This window comes from Notolabrus celidotus, chromosome 15 (assembly GCF_009762535.1).
Source record: "Notolabrus celidotus isolate fNotCel1 chromosome 15, fNotCel1.pri, whole genome shotgun sequence".
In the NCBI taxonomy this organism is placed as follows: Eukaryota; Metazoa; Chordata; class Actinopteri; order Labriformes; family Labridae; genus Notolabrus; species Notolabrus celidotus.
In genome coordinates, this window is record NC_048286.1 from 28289739 (window position 1) to 28314601 (window position 24863).

Genomic DNA, 24863 nt, shown 5'->3' on the forward strand with positions numbered 1-24863 from the left:
ATATCAGCTTAAAGGACCGTGCTGAAGACTGCATACCAGGACAGGCGTATAAATATTTCTGATCCAGGAGCGGAGCGGGTGAGGAGAGAGAACTTTCCAAAAGTTTCACGCTGAGGGAAACTTACTGAGGATTCATCGCTGATCCAGAGGAGAAGCCACGAAGATAAAGTAAGACTCTCACTCACTTCTTCTTCTCCAAGTTTTTGCTGTCCTGTAAGGGAGCGAGGATTCAGTGAACTTGAAGCGGTGCGCGCATGACATAACGGTTTCTCGTGGACCACGGGAAGTCTCTGTGATAATCAGTCATATGTTTATGTTGTGGTTTTCAGAGAGTGATTTTAAAGTCTCACAGAAGAGGAATTAGACTGTGTTGCGATTCAATATTCAAAGGCTTTAATGGAAGGGAAGTTTTATTCTTCTGAGCACAAACTGATCAGTAAATACAAAATGGAAACAACAACAAAAACAAGGGATTCAAACTTATAAATACCAATGTATAATTTGTTCTAAAATGTTTTCAATTGATACAAAAACAGTAGATAAAAAAATCATTTCATCAACATAAAGTTACAAAAAGAGGGAAAACAGCACAAGGTCTAACCGCTTCAAAACAAATCACAACATTGATTCTGAGAATCTCCATTCCTCTACTCCATGGTCTTTCAGAACTTAAGCTGGAACCAAGATTTAATTTATCAATTCCCCTGGTTGGTTTCTCCTGATAAGAGTGAGGCCTGTCCTTCATTCTAAACACCTAGAAGCCTGTTTTCTGTTGTGTTCTGTTTTCTGTTTAGTAAAAACACTAAGCAGTCTTCTTCTCATCCTCCCAGCCGTGTTGGTTTGTATCCAACCAGCTGCAGCTGATCTTATTTTTGCATAATGGCATTCACAGCCTCTACTGTGCTTTAACTACTAATGTTTTTTTCTAATGTAATCAGTTTATTATTTCTTCTACTACAATCAGCAGACAAACAGGCCCAGCATTGTTGTTTGGGAACATTGTCTTGAATTTGATGTGCTTATCGCAGAGGCCAGTGTGCATACCAGCCGAGCTGGCATGCCAACACAAACTGAGAGAGGAGAAGTGCAGAGAGGGCACGGCGTGATGGAAGAAGTGATACATGTGGAAGTGATAGGCAGGAGGGAGGGATGAAAGGATGAAGAAGAAGCACTTGTTTTCAAGCTCAACTGATGGCTGTATTAAAAATCCATTTCAGTTTATGCATTGAAGAGTGAGGGAAGAGTGAAGCTGCTGAAAATTAATCTTGTGGAATGGCTTTTCAAGGTTTTATATAAGGTTGAGTGGATGAGGCTAATTGGGCAATTTTGGGCCACTAAAGGTGCAGTAGAGAGATAACGTGGGTTTTTTTAAAGGCTGGAAGACACAAATTAGAAAGAAAATAGTTTTGAGAGCTTTTCTTTTGCTGTTGTAGTAGAGAAAAAAAATGTATGCAGCATTTCTATGCCAATTATAACTGCATCTTGCTCTGCATCACCCAAAATATCATGCCACCCAGAGTGTGCTGCGAGAGGAAGTAATGAACTTCAGTACTTCAAACCAAAATCTGCTGAATCCTGTGAAGCCTTTTTTATTTATTTTCCATCTTCATCTGACTGAAGTTAGAGATGAAGATAAAGCTGCAGAGAAGAGGTCCGAGAGTGACCTCAGTTTTGGGTGGAGATCATGTTGCAGCACTCACAGCTGACGTGATCCATTGTGTGCTTCACAATGATTAGCAAGGTTTTGCCAAATATTTTGATGATTTGGAAACAGTTTAAGGGAGGGGGAGTGTTATCTGACCAGCAGATGAACTCAGGAAGACAAGGAGTCGCAAAATCAGAACTTAAAATCACGTGTTATGCACACACACTCACACTTACTCACTCATTTATATTTACACACATGGATTTTGAGTGTCTGACACTGTGAGGCGCCCCTCCCTACCACCCATCCCTCAGCTGCTGTGCCCTTTGAACTATACCACATAACTTCACTATCACTGCCTTTCTCTTTAAACCAGAGACTCAGCCTGACTGATGCACTGTGGGAAAATTCAACAGTGGGATCAATAGAAGGTGTAAACAGCATCTAATCAGAGACTCTTACTGCTGCTCACCTGTATGTAGGTGCAGGGACTCTCTTTAGATGCCACCTCAGTTCAGACAGTTCACCTGCTCAGCCTCAATGCTAGCTTTATTTTGAAAAGCTGCACGCTAAACAGTAAAAAGGGACATTGGGATTAATGCATGAGTAACTAGATGTGCACTGATACTATCTGACCATGAACAGGGATTGTCCAATCACAGCTTCACTGCTTTGACTAAGAATGGGTGTGTGTTTTCCTACTCCTACATCAGCATGTCAGTGATTAATTGGATCATTTGAATTCCCACACATATGTCCAGAAAAACTTGGAAGTTTCGCACTCAGTAGGTTGGCTGTCCAAGCTCCAGCAGTACGTGTCCTTGGACAAGACACTATACCTTAATTTGCACCTGGTGGCATAGCCAGTGGTGTGTGAATGTGATAAGGTAATACTGATGGACACTTTACATAGCAGCCTCTGAAATCAGTGTGTGAATGTGACATGTTGTGTAAAATCACGAGAGCTGTGTAAGAACAGTCTCTTTAAGGCAGGGGTTCTAAAACTTTTTGGATCCAGGGACCCATACAAGTGAGAACATTTTCCAAGGACCCCCTCGTAATTGTAACATAGATTAAGCACATGCTTACTGCCATTTGCACTCTTAGTTGCCCTTGGAACTATTTGTATTGTAAAACGTATCAATGTAAATACTTCAGACCTGTACCATAGTGATAAACAGATAACACTTTAATTTGAATCATGTAAATACCACTTTTATACTTTAAAACAGAGGGTCATTGCATTCCTTGTGGACTCAACATGACAGCATTTATACTTTTCAAGTAATTGATCTAAAACGCTTTCAGAAAATTAACAGTAGCAAGACTCATATCCATTTGAGCCACCAAATGGTATCTTAACAATTGTATATATGCTGTTTTTAATGATACAGTACAATTTTATAATTTATTGGAAATGTATTTTAATTATTTCACGGACCCCCACGCTATGGTACACGGACCCCCAGGGGTCCCAGGACCCCACTTTGAGAACCACTGCTTTAAGGCACAGAAAAAGCCCTCCAAAAAAGTACATTAAAAAAAACAAGTAAATGACACATTCTCAGAGCAGGTGAAGTCATATCAATCAAAATCAATCAGGTTTCTTATGATAACATTCAGTTTGACTTTGGCAACCCAAAGAGAGGGGTGCTGGTTTTTGCCTGGCAACTTATTCTGTACCCGAAATACAGAGGCTGTAGTTCTCTTAGCGGTGGTTGCTGACTTGACTCCTGGTCATGATGACCCTATACTACATGTCTTCCCTGACTCACTGCTCCCCACATATCAGGTCTCTCTATCTCAAACTCAAACCCTCCCATTCCTCATCATCTGTCTATCATGCCTAAACCCAGAGGCTTCCTATTTTGCAATGCCACTACCTTAAGTAGACTAGCAGTGATAGAGGGATCTGATTTAGATAAGGCAACTTTCTAAGTAAGATAACAACTCTGAATCTCTTATTTTATGAAGGAATGGTCGTCTGAATATGTTACTTGTTTTATATCAGACTTTGCTTTTTAGCATGCAAAGTAAGAACAACACATTTAAATGTGTCCACGGACCATAAACTGACCAAGATGTTGACATTTATTTCAGCATTTATCATGCAAGTAATCATTAAGTACATATTAAGGACACTTTTACGTAGGCCTTGTTGCCTCCGCTCTGTATTGTGCAAGTGTTGAAAGATAGACAAAAGCCATTCAGAGAGGCGGGGCTCGGAGAAGAGAGTTGTGTTTTCTATTAGATTAACCACCTCATAAACCCAGCATCTCCTTAATGACCCTGTGATTCCCCTTACTCTGTGACTTACTCCTGCTCATTAGAGTTTATGTGTCTTTTACAAGAGCAAACATAACTCCCAAGGCTGCTTTAATGTTTTGAAGATATAGATTTATATTTTGTAGGGAGAAGCAGCTAAAAACATCTGACGTGTATAAGCCATGGTTTTAAGTAACATATGGTGAGAACAAGGAGACAAAAGAGGAGATCAAAGGGAAAATTCCTCCTCTATCTGACTTCTCATTCTTGTAAAAAAAAATCACTTTCCCAATGTTGACTTCTGGCGTGTGACATTTGACCCCGGGTTTCAAATCTGAGGATGTGCAGGAAGGACAGGATTATCTTAACTGTGACAAATGAGCTGATATCACTGTGATTATTGGTGCAATGTGGGCGGGTGGGGATGTGACGGTGAGATAAATCATAGGATTTACTGTACTGGACACCTACACATGGTAGTATATGTGCACTCAGAGTTATGTACACATAAACTACATCACTCCAACAGCTGGGGTGAGGCAGATGGAGTCCAGCTGCTTGTAGGAGGTATGTGAGATTACTCAAGGACTGGAGCCAACGAGGGCTGAAGGCTAAATACCCCAGAATGCTCTAAGAAATCCAGTAGGTTAAAGAGGGTGCTTTTCTGGAACGTGATAATTGTGGGAAAAAGTGAACTGGCTGCTTGGTGGCGAGTAGATGAAAGAGAGAAGAAGAAGAACTGGATGAGAGTTTTGTTAATCAGATTGTTTTGAATACAAAGTCATGTTGGATGAAATGTTCTGGAGCACACTGTGTGACCTCTGCAGTGTGTAAGCAATTTCATGTTCCAAGATTTCCATCTTTTTCTTTCTACTGTATTTGCACAAGATTTGAGCTGCACAACATTTTCTCACATTGGACTGATTGTTGCAAATGAGTTTGCTTTTACTTACCTTTTTTCCTGAGATTTCATCTTCCCATGCATTTCATTTCAGAACAAAAAACAACTGCAATATCTATTTCCTGAAACAGAGTACCAACTACTCTGAATAGACCACCATGAATTTAGTCAAGTCTTACACAGGGACTATGAGAGAGCAGACCCAGTAAGATATTACTGTGTGGAAAAGAAACCAAAACCAGGCATAAGGCTACCAAACTTTTTTAAATGACGATCATCACTATTGCAAGGGTTTGCAACATCCCGTGGTAATCATGAGGGTTAAAGAAGTGGTCACACTGATATACCAAAAAACTTCCCCAAATTATTTTCATATCTCATGTTGAGTGTGTTTTTTCTTTGTTCCTTCAAACACAAATGCCAAATTTAAAGCTTCTTGACTAGTATGTAATGTGAGAATTGAAAACCAGTTTTTGGTTAAACTTCAGAAAACTGTTGTCCCCTTTAAGGCCTGTGATGAGGGCAGGTTGACCATGTTTAATTTTGAAGACCTGCAAGCAGCATTAAGGGTTTGAGACCTCCTACATTTTGGTTGTATCCATTGTATGGGACAATCACATACTGCAACATTCATGAATCTAAATCAGTAGATTCCTTGGTTGTATATTTTTATTACATGACTTTCTTACTATTTAACAGGCTGTGTTAAATATGCGATTCTGATTGGTCAAAGCCCTTAACGATGGTTATTAATTCTCAATAGTAATGGCGACACCAGAGACAACCTGATCACACATGACACACATCAACCCACAGAAAGGAGTCACAGCACATCAAATGTACTGTTTATGATTTCACCTCTTCCTGTTGACTATGTGACAAAAACATTTGTTTCCAATAGCATCAGAACATGAAGGAAATTGTAATATTACTCTCAATGTATTTGGAGAGCACCAAACTTTAGATTGGTGGTTAAAGGCTGACCAGTAACCAGCTGAGACACGGAGACCAGAAGTGTTAAAACAGCGCTGAAATGAATGAACAACGTTAAAGAAGTGGTCACAATGATATACCAAAAAACTTCCCCAAATTATTTTCATATCTCTTGTTGAGTGTGGTTTTTCTTTGTTCCTTAAAACACAAATGCCAAATTTAAAGCTTCTTGACAAGTATGTTAAGTGACAACATGTTTTGGTTAAACTTCAGAAAGCTGTTGTCCACTTTAAGGCCAGAACATGAAGGACATTTCAATATTACTCTCAATGTATTTGGAGAGCACCAAACTGTAGATTGGTGGTTAAAAGCTTTACCAGTAACCAGCTGAGACAAGAAGACCAGAAGTGTTAAAACAGCTGAAATTAGTGAACAACGTGAAAGAACACAAGCAGCTGAGTGAAGGAGGAACCACAAACCCAAACACAGTATGAGCTTTGGCAGAGTTACGGGACTGGTTGAGTTAAAAGAAAAAGCCAACAAGTTAGAAGACCTTATACAGGGGCTGCTGTGATTTTCTGAATCTTTTCAAAAGGAAACAGAAAAAAAAATCACTTTAATGTTTCTTCAAAATGTATTAACTGATAAGAACACTATAGCCATAAAAAGGCTACCAACCATTGAAACTAAGGACTATTTTTGTAGCTGTATAAATAAATCCTTTTTAAATCAATAAAATCAAATTTAGATTGACACTTTGTCTTGACTTGTTTGTATATCTAGTTGGTTGCCGGGTAATAACCAGGATTATTTTTATAGCCAGTGGTCATGGGAAATATAACCCTGAAGGAATTCGACTCAGGGTCTTGCTTCACATTGGGTTCTTGTGCCGCCCTTTTGGGCTTCTATTCCATTTAATCTTTACATGACTTGTTGAAACTTTTCCGTTTCAATTTAGAGATTTCAGTTTGAAATGTATTCAAACATGTCAGGTTCAGCAAAGGCAGGAGGGTTAAGTCTTCTTATATTAATGCTCCTATGAGGAACTTTTGGTGTATGTCAATTGTGGCATTCCCTGCAGACCTCCCCTGGTAACTCTTATATCTTTGCTGACATACTGTACATGTGTAAGTATTTTTTAAACAAAAAAAAAACATCTTATTTTTCTTTAGCAGTCAAATGTATCACTCATTGAGAATATTTGACATGAAAAGACACAAAAGAACCATTGTTGTTAGTCAGCTCCCTGCAGCAGCAGTTTCAGACATCAAAGTAACCACATAGAAACAGTCAGTCTTTATGCTGGAGGTCTTGTTTGCTGTTGTAACACTTAAAGTACTACTACTATAATCACTGTTTACAGTTTTACTCCTGAATCTAAATAGCATCTCCACTATTTCTCCCAGAATGCCAGGTGAGCGGTTGACAGTACGAGGCACAGCAGATGTGGGGCGTTTCCCCGGAGCTTCACCCCCCACCAGGGTGGAGCTGAGCATCCACAAGGATGGGGATAAGGACCAGAATGAGGGGGGCTGTCGCAGCTGGTTCAGGAAGATGTGTCCATGTTGCTGTAAGCGCCAGAACAGCACCTCCTATGATGTAACTGATCTGGTCAAAGTCCCAACCCCGACTCCATCCCCAGTTGTGGCACCAGAGCCCACCAAGCCCAAGCCTGAGAATGGAGAAGCAAAGGAGATGGAAGGTAATGCCACTGATCTCTGTGCTAATTTGGAGTTAATACAGAAAATGTCAGATCCATAGAAATATCATCTTAAATTCATGTTCAACCTCAGAGATGAAGCTGCTGGTGCGTTCTGTGGACCTGCTGAGCTCCAAGAAGGGCCAGAACAGACTGGAGCACCACACCGACCTGTTCCAGGGGGACAATATGATCATCCGTAGAGGACAGACGTTCCAGATGGAGCTGGAGCTAAATAGACCCTTCAATTCGGACACTCACAAAATGCATCTGGATCTGAGAACAGGTATGGGATGGATGAACTGTGTCTGTGAGTGTCTTCACACCTCACAACAAAATCAATTATTTACATTAGTGTGAAGGTCCAGGGTTTCAGAGTTATAACCAAATCCTAGTGTGTCATATTGGGTTGCATCAAATTTCCCCAAGCAGAAAAAATGCTCTTAGATTGCCCAAACAAACAAACATTTTAAAGACAGACAGAGAAAGACAGTGCTGTGCCTAACAGGCTGATACAACTGTGAAATACAACTGCAGAAAAACACTTTGAAATGGAACAGCAAGACAAAGACAAAGACAAACTGCTGAAGAAACTTGTTGGTTGTACAGTGACTAAACTTATTTCCAAAGGCAGAAGTTTTAAAAGTTAAGGTCTTCATACTTAACTCAAAGTATTAGACAACAGTTATTAACGTTGGGTTGAACAGAAACTAACAAAAACTCCAAGACACATAATTCACATAAAATATAGTGAAGATAGTCTAAAATTTTAAAGAAGCTAAAATCCATGAATAAACTATTTAAACTGTTAGCTAAAACTAATGGGTCAACATTTGTGAAAGTTAGCAATGAAACTAACCAAGAGAGCTGGGACAAATAGCTACATAGTTCAAATAATTAGCTCATGTATATGTGCAATATGTTTAAGTGCTTGGATAGTTAGAAAAACTGTTTGTGTTAAGTTGTGAGTAGAAATCAGTCTCAGAAAAGTCACAATAGTTAGATAAAGTGGCAAAAAACAGAAAAGGAGCTACAAAGTTGAACTAATTAGCTATACAGAATGACATTTAAAAAAATGATAGTTTAGTTGAAGATTAAATAATTACATAAACAGTTTTATTTTATAGCTTAGTCAAGGACGAATGTCTGGAACAGCTAGCTAAAAAGGAACACATACTTGGAATAAAAATAGCATTTTACGAAAGGTGAAACGATTTAGCTTAAACAGATGAAGTGTTAGCTTAACAGGGATAGTTGGGTGTTTTTAAAGTAGGGCTGTGTGAGATACTTGTCAAAGGTCGGTCAGCTCTGCCCTGTTATTGTTCCCAAGAAACTGTCTTGGGAACTAGCAAACAAGCTAGGCTATCAACACCCCACCAAGACATGTAGCTAGTTTTAAGAGACTCGGACCAAAACACTAATGTTGGTGTAAGTGGACGCTCAATTTAAACAATTTTCATCACTTTGTTGTAGCACTTATTAGTGAAGGTGACACATATGTATTGGTTGTCCAGATGTTTTTCAAAAAGGGGCTGTGGGATAAACACTGACTATTGACAAGTAGCCTAACTCATACACTCTGCAAAAAACAACAGCCTGTTCCTCCAAGCAATGGACTAACAGTTGAAAAAGATCGGGGGGGGAGTAGCATTGAAGAAAACAAAAATAGCAAACAATTAGCCAAAAAAAAAGATGGTTATTAAACAGTTTAAAAAGCCGAAAATTGTTGGGGTAGATAGCTAAAACACAGAGGTACATAGTTAGAATTTGAACCGACAGTTAAAACATATAGCTAAAAGTTACTCTTGATAGATTCAACTAAAAACATAATCATTACAATAAAACATTTAAAACAAGTTGTGTTGCACTGATGTAGTGTTGCCAGACTTGTGAGGTATAGCCTGCACCAAACAAACAAAGATGCAGAAGACAATGTATGTGTTTTAACCCTCCTGTTATGTTTGTTTCTCTGGAACAGCAATAATGTTCCTGGGTCAATTTGACCACTCAATTATCCAAAAGTGTCAGAACCCCAAAAAATCCCAATACACATTTTTTTAATCTAATTTTTAACTCCCTTACTAACCATTTAAATCAAGATTTATTCCATTGGTGTTTTTTAATTCTCAGATCATGGTTCAATGAGGATTACTCGCTCTTTTTTCATTGAAATTAATGTTAAAACTATTTTAATGTACATTGGAAAGCCCTAAATATAAATACAGTAGTTTAACAGGATATTGATTTTTGTTTATTTTATTTTACATTTTGATTTTTTTGATTTTTTAAGAAGTGATGTTGATAAATTAATATGATACCTCTTCTGTCACATGCTGCCCAGATTTAAATTCTTTATTTAGCTGGTTTGGACTTTAAAAAGGGTCAATTTGACCCACAACATAATAGGAGGGTTAAAAGATTTAAAAGTAGTCATTGTGTTAAAACAACAAACTTTAATGTGTTGAACTACAGGAGTACCCATTGAACCAGAATCCGCTACAAGCTTGTGAGAATCACAGAGTGAAGAGCAACTGATTCAAAACAAAGCATGAGAAATGTGGTAAAGATGCCATGCATAGCGAGCACATTTAAATAAAGCGACGGCTCAACCAGAACCACACCACAAGTTTTGGATTCCACCCAATACCCCACAGTGTTAACAGTTTCCAGACTTCAGGACACCGGACACCTCGCCCTGGTATTTACAGGCCTCATACTACAGCGATCCACTGTGCACTTGGGAATAAAAGGCCATTACATCACCACAGGGAAGGGGTTTGCTGTCACCTGCTGCTTAAAGTACAATTACAAGAAGGAATAAGATAAATATTGACTCACAAAGACAGGCTCTCGTTACCTCTGCTTTCACTGTCACGTTTGCTGTGTTTAAGGTGTTGCTCGGTGTCACTGCTGCTTCCTAAGCTGTTATTTTTAGTCAACTAGGAAGTCAATTTTCAGTAGGGGTGACGGTTTTTTCCAGGAGAAAAAAAAAAGAGTGTTTTTTTCATCGATTTCCTTTCTAGCAGGCAGAGATGAGAGAGGAAGTCCTTGCTGTGGTCAGATAGAGAACAATGGTTTCTTGATAAACTCCATATTCGCTTGAGAAAATAGCAGCTTAAGCCCAGCTGGGTGTCACAAAGCAAATAGCTGAGAGGAAAGCATCCAATAAGTCTTAAACCAGCCGATGGGTTGTAATTAAAGTTTGGACTGACTCGTTTTAGCTTCTCAGTTCGTCAGCCTTTAGCAAAACATTGAGTAATTCAACAGGGCTAACAACATCCAAGCTAATAGTCAGAGATAAAATATTCACAAATAGATGTTTCTGCAGTGATGTGTGTGTGTGTGTGTGTGCGATGTGAGACAGCCCCGAAATGCTGTTTGCTCAGACAAACCATGCACAGCCGGATGAAGGGCTGTGATGCATGTGGTTTCCTAGTTTGATATGGCTGTGTGGGAACAAACTTACAATTACTGTGATAGAAAAAAAAGGTGTTTACTCTGTTCCAAACTAGATGTTGCAATGAATCCCTCTCCTGCCACTTCTTTGTTTGAGCCACTTTTCAAAGATAGCTCAGATAAGTAAAAGGAAGGAATCTGAAAGCACTTTGAGTTGCTGCATGACTGGAATCTTCAATCACACATAAAAAGGAAAATGTTATTCATAGATGCACACAGAGTAAATGCTTGTGTGCATACACATTTACATGCACTCTCATCAAAAGAGATTCTAGTAGAGGAACTGTTACTTGCAGACGTTTTGGTAGCTCTTGTGTTTTTTTGCTTTACTCCATTGTCAATCGTTTTGCATAACAATAATTTCAGCTAGTTATTTTGTTGACTGGGGGATTAGATTACACTTTGGGCATACGGGAAACCCTGCAGGGGTGCCAAGTGGTCTGAGCCAGCTTCGGGCTGCGACTCAACACAGAAAAGATTCAATGTGTGAGTCTTAATCCTTGGGAAGAAGTTCTGAGATGAATCGAATGATTAAAGGTTAATTTCGGTTAAGACAAGATCAGTTTTGATTCTTTGTCCGGCGGGACAGTAAGACTCTGCAAGATACAGACTTCAGAGCAGTGAAGGGGGTTGATTATTCATAATAATCCCTCCTAATTTAAAGAAATAATAAGACCCAACACTATTTACGTTAAGTTACATAAGTACAGAGAGAGAGAGAGAGAGAGTAGATCAAACATAACTGGCTGCATATAAAATTTAAATGTTTAAGTGTTTGCTGTATGTTTTTGTTGATTGTTACTGTTCTGGTTTTTGTTTTTAACTCTGTAAAGCACTTTGAATTTCTCTATGTATGAATGGTGCTTTATAAATAAACTTGCAGTTCACAAAAAATGCACTACACACTCAGTTTGGATTAAAAAAAAAAGCCAAATTCTTGCCAAGACTTTAAAGATAAGATCACCAACTCCCAAGCATCTGACTCTTACATGTGGAGCCAGAGCCAGATTGTTAGCTTAGCTTAAGGCTATAGGAGCAGGGGAAAACAGCCCCTCTAACTCTGGCAAGAAAGCCATGATGAACATACTTTATAGCTGTAAATGTCTGGCTTATAAACTAAGATATGAGGATGCTGGGCTGTTCTTATACAAAGTTTTTATACTGAGCTACGTCATAATCTAAAGGCTGTGCTTTGCTATTTAACAGACTGCTGTGAGTGGTGACAAGCTTTCTTTTTTAAACTCTGCACAAGTGATTCAGCATGTGTGACAAAGTGTCAAAACTACACCTTTTATTAGGGGGAATTTTGAGCATAGATCCAAAGACTGTTTAGTGCAATACCACCTACAAGTACAACATGCATCATACCACATCTGTCTGTAGCTCCTGTGATTTCTGTAACCGTTTTTCATTTTGTTTCTTCTTTTCTGGTTCATTCTGTTGCAACATGACTCAAATGTAACCTCTGTTGTTCAGGTCCCCTGCCCATGGTGTCCAAAGGCACCCATGTTATCATTCCCCTGGTGGATCACCTGGAGGATGAACGCTGGGAGGCCAAGATTGTCGAGCATAATGGCAACAAGATCAAGCTGTCCGTCAACTCACCGGCCACTGCTGTGACTGGCTTGTACGGGCTCACTGTGACAACCAGCTCCACAAAGGGCGAAGCAACAACTACTTACAACTCCGACAAGAACATCGTCATTCTCTTCAACCCTTGGTGTGAAGGTAAGATTGGCAGTGGGTGTGAGCAGGGCTGAGGGTTTACAAGATTGAGGGCAGGAATGTGGAGGAGAGGAAGGAAAATGAGACGAACCAAAGGTGATAAGAGGAGAGAAATGAAGGAAGAGAAGACAGCTCAGGAACATACCATCCTCATGCCTTTAAAGTAATAAGTGTTGTGTTTTTTAAAGGGGAACTGTCTGTTGCAGCCTAACTGTGAGGGAAACTGTTTGTAGAACATAGTGTCCTATGAATAGCGGCATCACTCTGTCGGTAAATACTGGAACAGAGTAGTTTCATGTCAGAATTGTGGTTAAATCTCTGACAGGAATCCTGATGTAAGGTTACACAAGGGTGAAAGAGGCCAAGTCCATCTGTAAGCATGTTGCTGTCCATCAAAGTGGTGCAGCATGACGGTGGGTGTGTTATGTAACTCTACTGGCTATGGTTCAAAAACTTCTGGAACTCTTAGTTATCTCACTTATGCACCACTGAGCTATGTGTGCAATGGAAACAGATTGGATTTAAGATGTAATAGATCTTTAATGGCACAACCAAACATCTTATGAATACATACAGACATGATTTATCACATTTGGTGATCTTAAATGAAACTTCTAAAACACTTTTTTTTACATTTTCAAAGTGCTCTTAAGGGAAACAGGTTCATCATAGTGTTTAATCAAGAGTACTTTTACTCAGTCAAACCTACATGCACTGGTTGTTTTTTTTGTTTAGGCAGCAAAATGTTCCATAAACACAATCGACATAATATCACCTCTTAGTTTACATCAACAACGTGATTTTGTTCTGGAGCCTTTTTCAAAAGATTTCAGCTGTGGGCGAGATAAACACATGGTCAGACTTAAAGATCCCTTGAGGAGTTTTTGATTGGTTATAAACAGGCTGGAATTCACATTTATGCCTCTGAAAGATCTACAAAGGCAAAAAAAAGTACATAAGCAACAAGACTGACTATCTTTGGTTTCTGTGCTGTGATTTGGGGGGTTGGAGAAGGTAGGTGTCAGACATTTACAGAACTGAAGAAGCAGCCTTTTTATTCAAAACACAAACTAAGTGCAAATGGTTTCCAGAGATGACACAAACTGAGAGTTCCTCACAGAGAACTTTTTTTTATTCATTTTGACTTTTTATTTTCAATTTCAGTTCAGTTCTCATTAGGTCTGAATGCTGTTTTTTTTTTGTCCACATTTTTTAAATGTTTAGTTTTAGCAACGTTTTTTTCATTTTAGTGTTGGTTTTAAGTATTTTGTTAAATGTGACTCTTCCAGGAGTGAGACCTTAAATAACTAGAAAAATAATTGCATAAAAATGTCCCAAAACATCACCCCTTTATAAAAAAAAAAAACATATTCAAAATCAGAAGAGAGAGAAACCATAACGCATATATCAGGCTGTGTACTTGTTTGATATGAAATACAACTACAAAGACAAAAGCTAGAGACCTTTCTATAATTTTGTTTCATTTAGTTTCTTCCTTATTCTTTATACAAACAACACAGTTTCAGTTTTTTTTTCATTGTTCTTTATTTCAACATTATAAGTATTTTTCACATTTTAGTTTCATTTTCTAACTCAAGATTAGACACTTGGTTAGCCAAGCAACTGCAACAAACAGCTCTCAGCAAATCTCTCCCATAAGCATACATATTTTTCACCCAAACAATTTTAAGAGTAAGAAGACATTTAAAAAACTCCACAAACAAATCTACTGGTTACAAAAAACTAAACTCAGTAGAGATGATAAGCAGAACTGATAAAGCTTGTTTCCTAGATGTGCAGGGCTACTGCTTACCTGTCAGTCTGGCTTCAGATAAACAGGAAACTTTCCATGACTGTTGTCTCTAAAATGTTAAACTGAAACAACAGACCAAAAGTGTGTTCAATTCTCAATATGCTGAGTGGAACTACAAGTGTCTATGATGATTGTTGGTAGTTGAAATGACACCTTACACATGTATTATTATTATTATTATTATTATTATTATTATTATTATTATTATTATTATTATTATTATTATTATTTGATCATTCTCAGTCTAAAAATATTTATTACAGTAGCTTACGACCCATATCATGTTATTTTTCCTGCAAAATCCAGAGACTAAACTGTTCTCTAACACTTCAATTTAAATTCCAAAATGTCTGCATCTAAAGAGAAAGTATGACCCAGTTTTAGAATATTTTTATTCTCATTATACAGTCGGTATAATTTCAGGAAATGAGGTCCATTGTTTATTCCTCCTACAGTAGTTTCTCCTCTCTGCAGAACACTGCAAACCATCCACACAGGATATTTCAGCAAAATAAGTTTATTTGCAACACAGCTAAATACAAATATAAAATACAGGAGGCCTGGAATTGATCAAGAGAAGCTCTGTCTTTCATTATGGCGTTGCTGCTCTTGGCAGCGAGCCCAATCTCCTCTTCCCTCCTTCAATCTCCTTTTTCCTGAGACCAATCTCTCCCTCACGCTCATAAAAGTAAAAAATCCTACAATTACTGTATGAAAACGCCACGGGGCGAGCTCACAGTAATCCTGCAGCTGGTGACAACCTGTCCTCTCCCTGGCTTTTACTGCATCCATGTGTATTTCCTGACTTTATATACGCCACTCCCATACAATCCTGCTGCTTTTCTTTTTCTTTTTTACCATCTATTGACCCAATCCTCTCTCCATTCCCGGTTCTCTGTTTTCGTGCCCCCTCCTCCTCCTCCTCCTCCTCCTCCTCCTCCTCCTCCTTGGTGTATCCTCTTGTTTGTGTGTGCCTGCCTCACCCTACATTGCAGAAATCTTGACGAAGAAGTGAAAACCACAATTATCACAGCTGCCAGATGCTATCAACCTCACCTCCCTCTACATTTTGCAGTAAAATCTCAAGACGCTCTCTGTTATTCTTCACTCTCCCTCCACCCATTACCTCCCAAGCATAACTTCCCCTCTTCCTCTCAGCCATCCCTTGTGATTTTGTTAGACCTCTTCCTTCCACTGCCATTTTCTCATGCCCATCTTGAGTACTCTAGTTCTTTTATTGCTTTTCCTTATTTTCTTTTCTTTAGTTTTTAGTTTCCTTAAGTCTATTTCTTAGTTTTACTCTCTGGTTATCAAAGAGGCAACAGCAGAAGATAAAATAGATTACAAAAAGAAAAATATTGTGAAGCTGTCAGGGGGAGTACACCCAAGTCTGCGGTGATGATGTCACTCAAAGCAGACTGTTTCCCATAAATGAACTTGGGCCCCACAGCAAGGTCCATGGACTCATTGTGTTTCTTAACTGTTTCCTGGCTTTTGGGACTCTTTCACATAATTTGTGAAAAGAGAGAACATTCTTAAGCACCATAGTCACAGCAGAGATGAATAAAGCATGGAGTCTACGTCAGTCTCACAGACAAGGAGGAAGCCAAAACCTTGACCAGAGTCAATAGAATTAAAACACATCCTACTGTCAGGGGAAGAGGGATTTCGTGTCACGACTGGTTTAGTACACTGGGTTCATGCCTGGTCAAAAGTATTCTCTCAGTGTTATACTGCCAGCACCAGGCCACAGTATGTATATGTAATGTGGTTATGTCTTTGCAGAGGACACAGTGTTCATGGATAACGAGGAGGAGAGGAAGGAGTATGTTCTGAATGACATCGGGAGGCTGTTCTACGGCACAGAGAAACAAATAGGTGCCCGCACATGGAACTATGGGCAGGTACGGACTGTCAACACAAGACGTGTGTCTAAAGAAGTGAAAGCTTCATTACATTTTGAAAAGTTCTCTTTCTTTTTTCTCAAAAAATGCTGATTGATTTTTCACAGGGGTTAGAATTGTAGTTTTTATGTAAGCGATGTTGTACAGTGAGCATGTATGATGGGAATTAGAATCCCAGGCAGGACTCTAATTCACATAATCACCTGCTCACTGTGCACTACTTATTACCCAGCTGCAATCTAATATACATATCAATATATTCCCTTATCTCAGTTTACTGATTTAGCATGCTAACAAAAATAAAGATTTATGCCACAGTGTCAACAAGCAGAAGTGAAATGTGTCTGAACTCCTTTCTGCAGATTGATTTGAAATGATATATATGATCTAGCTGTTCCTGGTATTGCTTTTGCAATTCAGAATAATAGGAATACTAGAAAAATAACCATTGCCAGGGGTTTTGACCATAGACTGTATATAAAATGGACAGCGTTGCTCCGCTTTTTCCCATTGAACGGTTTTGAAGCCAAAATATCCCGTTCCAGAACGCTGACATCTTGTAATTTTTCTGCAGCCAGAGTCTGCGCAGTAGGGAATTTGTGTGTTTCCAGGGTCCTATAGAGTTTCTCTCTACGGCAGCTGTCAATCAAAGCAAACCCAGAAGTAAAACTCAATTTTTTAACCTCTGATAACTAACGAAAAATAAACTCTTCAGAAAAAAAGAGGTCTTGAACACAAAACAGTCAAATAATAACTACATATCACCACAGCATACAAATGTAAGAAACATTGTTACGACGTGTATTTATTTTTTAAAGTTTGACCGCAGCTTCATTGAAATGAATGGGGGGAGACAGAGTTTTTGACCTATACTGCAGCCAGCCACTAGAGGGGGCAGTTTTTGTGACAGCCTCAATTCGAGCCGAGCAATCGAACGTCCTTTTCTTTTTTTTACAGTCTATGGTTTTGACCAATCAGAATCAAGTATTTAACACAGCTGTGTGACTATTAAGAAAACTGTGTCATTAGAAATGTCACCCAAGCAGGACCTGCAGATTAAAACACATTTGGTGTTTTAGTGAGTATTGTAGCATCATGGCTGTAACCTGTAGTGAAAGTAGAATAATACATTTGTATTTCTAACCACATGTGAAGAGGCTGGTAGAATTGACAAACCTTACAGTGTTTAAAATGTTTGTTCAAAGTTATTTTTAAGTTACCGTCATCATGTTTTATGACATAACTTTAAACTGCACCATCTGTTTTTACTCTGAAATATGGTCAGAATTCCCAGTTTCATTGAACTATTGGCTTTTGCTCCTGGTTTGTAGTTTCATGAGGGGATCCTGGAAGCGTGTCTGTTTATCTTGGAGAAGAGTGACATGCCTGCATCTGGCCGAGGGGATCCTGTCAATGTGGTTAGAGTCATATCTGCGATGGTGAGTTTGAATTTATATTAACATCCCTCTACCTTCTTAGCATAAGCCAGGATATTAGAAATACCCAGGTCAAGAGTCCATGTGCACATATTTCATTCATACAGCTCACTTTTCATTGGTGTTTTTGCAAAATATTTTTTTTTCAATATGAAATTCCAAAGCCTTCTCCACGCTGCCATGAATACAATACATACAAAGTACCCTCCATATGTGTTGTATCAAATACAGGCAACTTGAATTTATAGGATAAACTCATTTGTAATTTACTATGTGCATGCTTTTGCAGATAAACGCTCAGGATGACTTTGGGGTCCTGGTGGGGAACTGGTCTGGGAATTACGCTGATGGAGTCTCTCCGGCAGCGTGGAGCAGCAGCGTAGAGATCTTGAGGAAATACCACGCCACCGATGCGACGCCTGTGTCATACGGACAGTGCTGGGTCTTCTCTGGGATCACCACAACAGGTGACTATGAGAAAAAACATAAGAAAAAGCATGTGATGGTGTTTGTATGTTGCAAACGCCACAACAGAACCCCTGAGTGTTGCATTCCCTGGTGTTTATGTGAATTTGATAAACGGTCAAATGATCGTGATCATGGCTTCAGGCCCTTTCCATTAACTCTCACTGCTCTGCAACAGAATACTTCATTCATTGTACGTGCACACAGGGTCCCTCACATGATAGTTAGCTGACCTTAGCACATAGCTCTGCAGCTGATAGCTCATATACACCCTAAATACATCGCACCGGCATTCCTGTCATACCTCCTACTTTTGTCACTGATAGAGCCACATGTGTTCCTTTCATTCACCCAGGATAATAAAGTCTGCATGCAACCCTTTAAATGCCACCTTAGCAGGAATGCCTGCAGTAGTCATGTTCATATGTTAGTATGTGGGAACATAATTCAGTTTTGACCTCTATCTCTCTCTCTTTACATTTTTTCTTTCCAGTGTTGCGTTGTCTTGGTATACCTGCCCGCAGTGTGACCAACTTCCAGTCTGCTCATGATACTGATGTGTCTCTCACCACTGATGTTTATTTCGATGAGGCAATGGAGCCAATCGACTACCTCAATAGCGACTCTGTCTGGTGAGATGTGTTACTTAACATACCTGGGACACCATGCTCAGACACTGCCCGCTGTTAAATTCATACTTTAGGAATGCACAGCATCTTAAGATCAGCTCCCTCTAGCTTGAAACCAACATATGTAGACATCATGATCTTTCAATTATGTGTAATTCCTCTCAGACTGTAGAGGTTAATCTGGTATCCATCTGCTAGCATGTTCTTAAAATGTCCGTAAGAAGATTGATCTCACTTTCCTACCCTGACTAAATCACTTATATCTTCCAGGCACATGATGCTGAGTCGATCTATGTAGCAATGTTTGCTGGTTTCAACAATATCAATACATCCTGTTCGATCCAGAATAAGGACTTTTGCATAGTCTGCACGCCTGTTCATGAACTTTAGTCAAACAAATCTGAAATATATCAAGGCAAGGCAAGGCAACTCTACGTGTATAGCGCATTTCATACACAAGGGGAACTCAATGTGATTTACATTAAAATGTTAAAAGCATTGGAAACATTCAGACAAGCATAACAGAGCACAATTAAAATTACAAGTATAATGAAACATAGAAAAGAAAAGGAAAACTACAAATATATTAAAAGTGCATACAAAATTGCATTTAAAGTGAGTTAAAATAAGCTAAGATATGAAGGCAGTGTCAAATAAAAAAAGTCTTAATCTTTGATTTAAAAGAGGTGAGAGTTGGAGCAGACCTGCAGCTTTCAGGGAGTGTGTTCCAGATATGTGGTGCATAACGACTAAACGCTGCTTCACCATGTTTCGTTCAGACTCTTGGACTGAAGCATACCAGTACCTGATGACCTCAGAGGGTCCAGATGGTTCATAAAGTAGCAAATGTATTGTGGGCCTAAACCATTCAGTGCTTTATAAACCATCAGCAGGATTTTAAAGTCTTTTCTCTGACAGACAGGAAGCCAGTGTAAAGATCTAAGAAATCGAATACCTGACCTTTTTGTTAAATCTAACTACCAGCTACCACTTTTGTACTTAAAAGTGAAGCAAAGCTACAAGAGCAAATATCTAACTTAACTTCAGTGGTTGCACATCAGTTAAAAAAATCCAATAGATTTGTAGGAATGCAGAGGACTAAGTCCCACTTGAGGATCCTCCTTTTTATTGCTGTGCATAAATTTGACTGCCTGACAAAAATTGACGTACATGGACTGCTTGTTTTAGCTTAGTGATTAAATAGTGAACCTCATATACAGAGGCTATAGTCTTCAAAACAGGTGGCCCAAGCTTGATTCCAACCCCTGACCCTTTACATAACATCCCCTGCTCTTTCCCCCCAGTTTCCTACTCTATTCACCGTCCTATCACTTGATAAATGCATTAAAGCACAACAATGAATCTAAAAAATGAATAAATCCACTTATCTTGTTCCAATCCAGTCCACTTGGGGGGCAGTGATTTGTCTTAAGGCTGGTTTTAAAACAAAATTACAGTCATCAACATCACTAGCAAATAGTTCAGGCACCTATTAACATATTTTACTACAAATAAATATTTAGATTTAAAAAAGGTAGATAAAGCCAAGATAGCTTTTCTTTATTTCCAGTCTTTATGCTAAGCTATTCCCCTCAATCACACTTTGGGAGATCAGAAACTGACCTATTTTACTCATATTTAGGAATTTCCACGTATGGAATGACTGCTGGATGGCGAGACCAGACCTGCCTCCTGGCCACGGAGGCTGGCAGGCTGTCGACTCGACTCCCCAGGAAACTAGCCAGGGCACCTTCCGCTGCGGCCCTGCCTCTGTCAATGCCATCCGCTCTGGCCAGGTCTACCTCAAACACGACACGCCATTCGTCTTTGCTGAGGTGAGTGCAAGAATTATAAAGTGAGGAATCTCTGTAATTAGGTTTATTCAGATCCTTAGAAGAAGAAGGAAGATGATTAAGCAAAATTGCAGGTTTTACAAAAAAATGATAGGCCTTGATGTAATTAAGTGCTTGTTGTAGCACATACCCTCTGCTGCAGCATCATTTTCTCTAAATACAAAACTCCCATGTGTTCCTCATAGGTTAATAAAGGATAGATTTCTCCTCCATCTACAGTAACTGATTAATGGAGATCTGGATGACAATAAAGGGGAAAATATGAATGTACTGTGATGAATGAGATGATCATGTTTGTTGGTACTTCTCTTTCAGGTCAACAGTGACAAGATCTACTGGCAGAGGAACCTGGACTCTACTTTCAGTCAGATCCACAGTGAGAAGAAGGCTGTGGGCCACTGCATCAGCACTAAAGCAGTGGGCTCAGATGAGCGGGCAGATATCACACACCTGTACAAACACCATGAAGGTATTTGGAGCGTATTGGACTTGCTAATTGCATTTCTTCCCAGACGAATGTTCCATAATCAAACAGAGTTATAAGTACGCTGCATGGACCTGCCTTAAAAAGTGATGTTTGAAACATATTGCTCCATAGATTATTACACAGTACTCAGATTCCTCTCATCTCACCCCTGGAGTAACCTGTGAAATTCTAAATATGCACCTCTGTTTGTTTCTTTTGGATGACTGCGCACCATATCTCCTGTCTCTGTCAATAAATCCTGAAACACCAGACAGATGAGCCTCACTCTTCTCCTCCTCCCTCTTTACCAGGTTCAGAAGAGGAACGCATCGCTGTGGAGACTGCCAGTCGTTTTGGCAGCAAGCCAGATGTCTACTCCTCACCCATGGCAGAGGATGTGAGCGTGGAGGTGAAGATGGAGGGTGAGGGACCCAAGATGGGTGCTGACGCCAAGCTGAAGATCCTGGTGAAGAACCTGAGCTCACAGCCTCGTCGTACTACTCTGCACAGCCAAGTGGCCGTCATGTACTACACTGGCGTGCTGAAGGGCACCATCAAGAAGGAGCAGATGCCGGTGGAGCTGGCACCCCATGAAGGTTAGCTGAAGTTTACTATTAGCAAAAAAGGGATTCAATGACCACATGAATGTTACAAAGGCTGCCTTGGGAATTTATAGCACAATTTTGTTGCTAGCACTACACAGCTCAAAGGCCCACAGATCCACTGTTTGTTTTTAGACTAACAGCTCCTATTAGCATTGTCTAGGACAGGGGCTCCCAAAGTGTGGGTCAGGATCCCCAGGGGGGTCGTGAGACACAAATGAGGGGTCGTGAGATGTCTTCCAAAATGTTTTTATTTGAAAGTTATCTAAAAATAGTACATTTTACCCATTATCGTAAAAAATATCTACAAAAATAGTAGCTAAACTTAAAATAAAACCTTGAAAATAGAAAATGTGATGAGTTTACTGCCTTTCTTTTTGCCAGATGACTCCTAAGTTTAGAGTTAGTGAACACTTAATTTTCAAAAGCATCAGTAGCAGTAGGTTAATTCATAACAGTGCAGGAAACACAGCCACATGCTCACATAGGTAGGCTAATTTTCTGCAGACTAACTTAATGAAGCCACATTAAATCACTTTGAGGGACAGTGGGGGTCGCGAGTCTTTGGCACCTATAGTTTGGGGGTCACAGGGCTGAAAAGTTTGGGAACCCCTGGTCTAGGACCTAGTAAGGAACTGTTTCCAAAAAAATATATAATATAGAATATTTTTAGTAGAGCATTGAGCAGCTATATCACCAGATATACTTTTTCAGGAGTTGATGGTGACCAAAACAGAGCTAAAAAGAAACATATATGTTCTAATGTTGTATAATTTTTTTCACTGAACTACAAGTCAGTATTACAGCTTCAAAAGTAAGCTAACATTATAAGCTAACATCAGCTACTGGTTGTACAAGACAAAGGAGCAAAACCACTCATAACATTGAATGGGACAAAGGCGTGTCGTAATCTTTTGTCTATATGGCAAACATGAAGCAATAACAATTTGATTAGAAATGTAGGCTGACATATTTTAGCTTAGCAGTGGTTCAAAAACAAAGACCACACTACAATATCTACATGTTTTTTAGATTTATGGAGCTTTCGAGAAGGCTGTTTTTATTAACAGTGATTTTTTGCAAGTTATTGTCGGACACATTCAGGAATTCCCTAAAAAAAAACAAAAAACTTTAATATGTTTTTGTCTTGGATTCATCAAAGGAGATGAAATATGTTTGTGTTTTGTTAAGTGTGGACCAGCTGGGCTCACAGTAAACTTCTGTTTCCTGTCTTATGTTAATCTAAGAATCTGAAAATGCAGAACAAAGGAAAACTCTGATGCTAAGCTGTTTCTTTTTTTTTTACCTTCCCACAGAAAAGATCATTGAATGGTTGCTGCCCTACCAACAGTACCAAAACCAACTGGTGGATCAAGCTGCACTGATGCTGACCCTGTCTGGCAGAGTCTCTGAGACCCAGCAAGTATTAGCCAACCAGACCACCTTCAGGCTCCGCACACCTGACCTCAACATCACAGTACGTTTGCACTTTAGTCTTAGTTTTCCAAGTAGACTGTAAGAAAAATAAAGGAAAAGATTGTTCTTGTTTTCCTCACCCATTTTGACTCTTTTTAACTTGTTGTGTTGCAGCCTTTGGGAGACGCTGTGGTTGGTAAAGAGATGGCAGCCAAGATTACCTTCACCAACCCCCTGCCTCGTTTGCTGAAAGGGGTTATATTCAGAGTGGAGGGCCTGGGTCTGCAGAAAGGCCATGAAGTAGTTGTCGGGTAAGAACATGTGACATCTTGCTCTCTCTTGCCACCAACTCTCTGTTACCCACACATTTCCTTTCCTGACTAATATTCAACTTTTATTTTCCTTCCAGCGACGTCGGCGGTCTCTCCACCGTGACATTGACAGAGCACTTCATCCCCTCCCAGCCCGGGCCCAGGAAGCTGGTGGCGTCTCTTGACTGTAAACAGCTGACTCAAGTGCACGGAGTGGCTGATATTATTGTCCATGAGCATTGAGAGGGCGCTGGTAACTTAGCTCCCCATCCTACTTCTCTCACATCAGATTTTCTTTATGAAATATAAACTGAGAGCCTCAAATTATATGAATAGTGTGCTCTGATCCTTTATCTTAAACTTTCTTGTTTATTTTTTGACGGCGGTCATTTTTAGAATATGTTAAAGTCTCTGATTAGCTAGTCAGTGTAGCGCTATCAGTATTATTGTTTAACTTGAAATAGTAACTAAAAGAAGAATCCACGCTTCTGCCTTGCTGAATTTTAAATGTGGTAAAGTTTGAATGCGTGCACAGCGAATGAAGTGCTTGGATTAACAAGCTATCGTGCATTGAAGTAACTAAGCTGTATCTTCACACACACTGTCTGAACACTAGTATATTGCAAGACACTGAGCTGATGAAGTGAAGGGTCCTAAAGTCGGGTCATGATCATTTAGTAATAATGTAAATATTGTATTTGAGCCTTTCATTGATCTTGTCATGAGATGAAAAAGATGTGAAATGTATTTTCAGACAGAATGAACCTGGATTACATGAAGGAAGGGTACTGTGAGATGTTTTTGAAGGGAATATTCTATAATTGGCATTGACATTTTTCAAAAGGGCACATTATAATTCCCCCAGTTTCTGACAAAAAAGGAGCATATTTTCAAAGGATGTGCTGAAAAGGTTGTTTCAGTCATTGAGTGAAATGCAAATGTTTCATCCTTTTGTGGTAGAAAATCCAAAAAGCCAACATTCAACACTAAAATGTCTCATCCTGCAGAGTGCAAAGCTGTTTGTCCCCCTTGGAAGAATGTTCTGTATGCATTGTGTGTGTTTCTACATTATTTGTGTATAATACACTGATATCAGCTTTACAGTATTTTGTGACTTATCTGTAAATCTGGACTCCACTGCAGTGAATTCCAGCAAACCCACAGAGACCACAGAGGCCTTAACTCACCTTAGTTATACCAGGTTCTAGTCTGTTCAACACAGAGTACAATGTGAAATAAACTATTTCAATAGCAAACTATTTATCTACCTTATCTACTTGAATGTTCTTTTTTTGTATTGTATGTTTTGCATTGGTAATAAAACTTACACATTCATGAAGGCCT

At 39.3% G+C, this 24863-nt stretch overlaps 1 protein-coding gene across 1 annotated transcript; it reads left to right on the forward strand.

Moving 5' to 3' along the window:
- On the forward strand, positions 1-24858 carry tgm1l1 (transglutaminase 1 like 1). The gene is made up of 14 exons (XM_034704011.1): positions 1-168; positions 7151-7446; positions 7538-7729; positions 12376-12627; positions 16223-16341; positions 17673-17780; positions 18067-18244; positions 18736-18874; positions 20514-20706; positions 21040-21193; positions 21502-21786; positions 23109-23269; positions 23383-23519; positions 23618-24858. The coding sequence occupies exons 2-14, from the start codon at positions 7152-7154 to the stop codon at positions 23760-23762; spliced, it is 2358 nt and encodes a 785-aa protein (XP_034559902.1). The 5' UTR covers positions 1-168; position 7151; the 3' UTR covers positions 23763-24858.
- The last annotated feature ends 5 nt before the right edge of the window (positions 24859-24863 follow it).

Coding starts and splice junctions, on each gene's coding strand:
- tgm1l1 (XM_034704011.1), top strand. CDS start 7,152: ATGCCAGGTGAGCGGTTGACAGTACGAGGCACAGCAGATGTGGGGCGT. Junction 23,270..23,382: donor CACCTGACCTCAACATCACA/GTACGTTTGCAC, acceptor GTTGTGTTGCAG/CCTTTGGGAGACGCTGTGGT. Junction 23,520..23,617: donor GGCCATGAAGTAGTTGTCGG/GTAAGAACATGT, acceptor TTTTCCTTCCAG/CGACGTCGGCGGTCTCTCCA.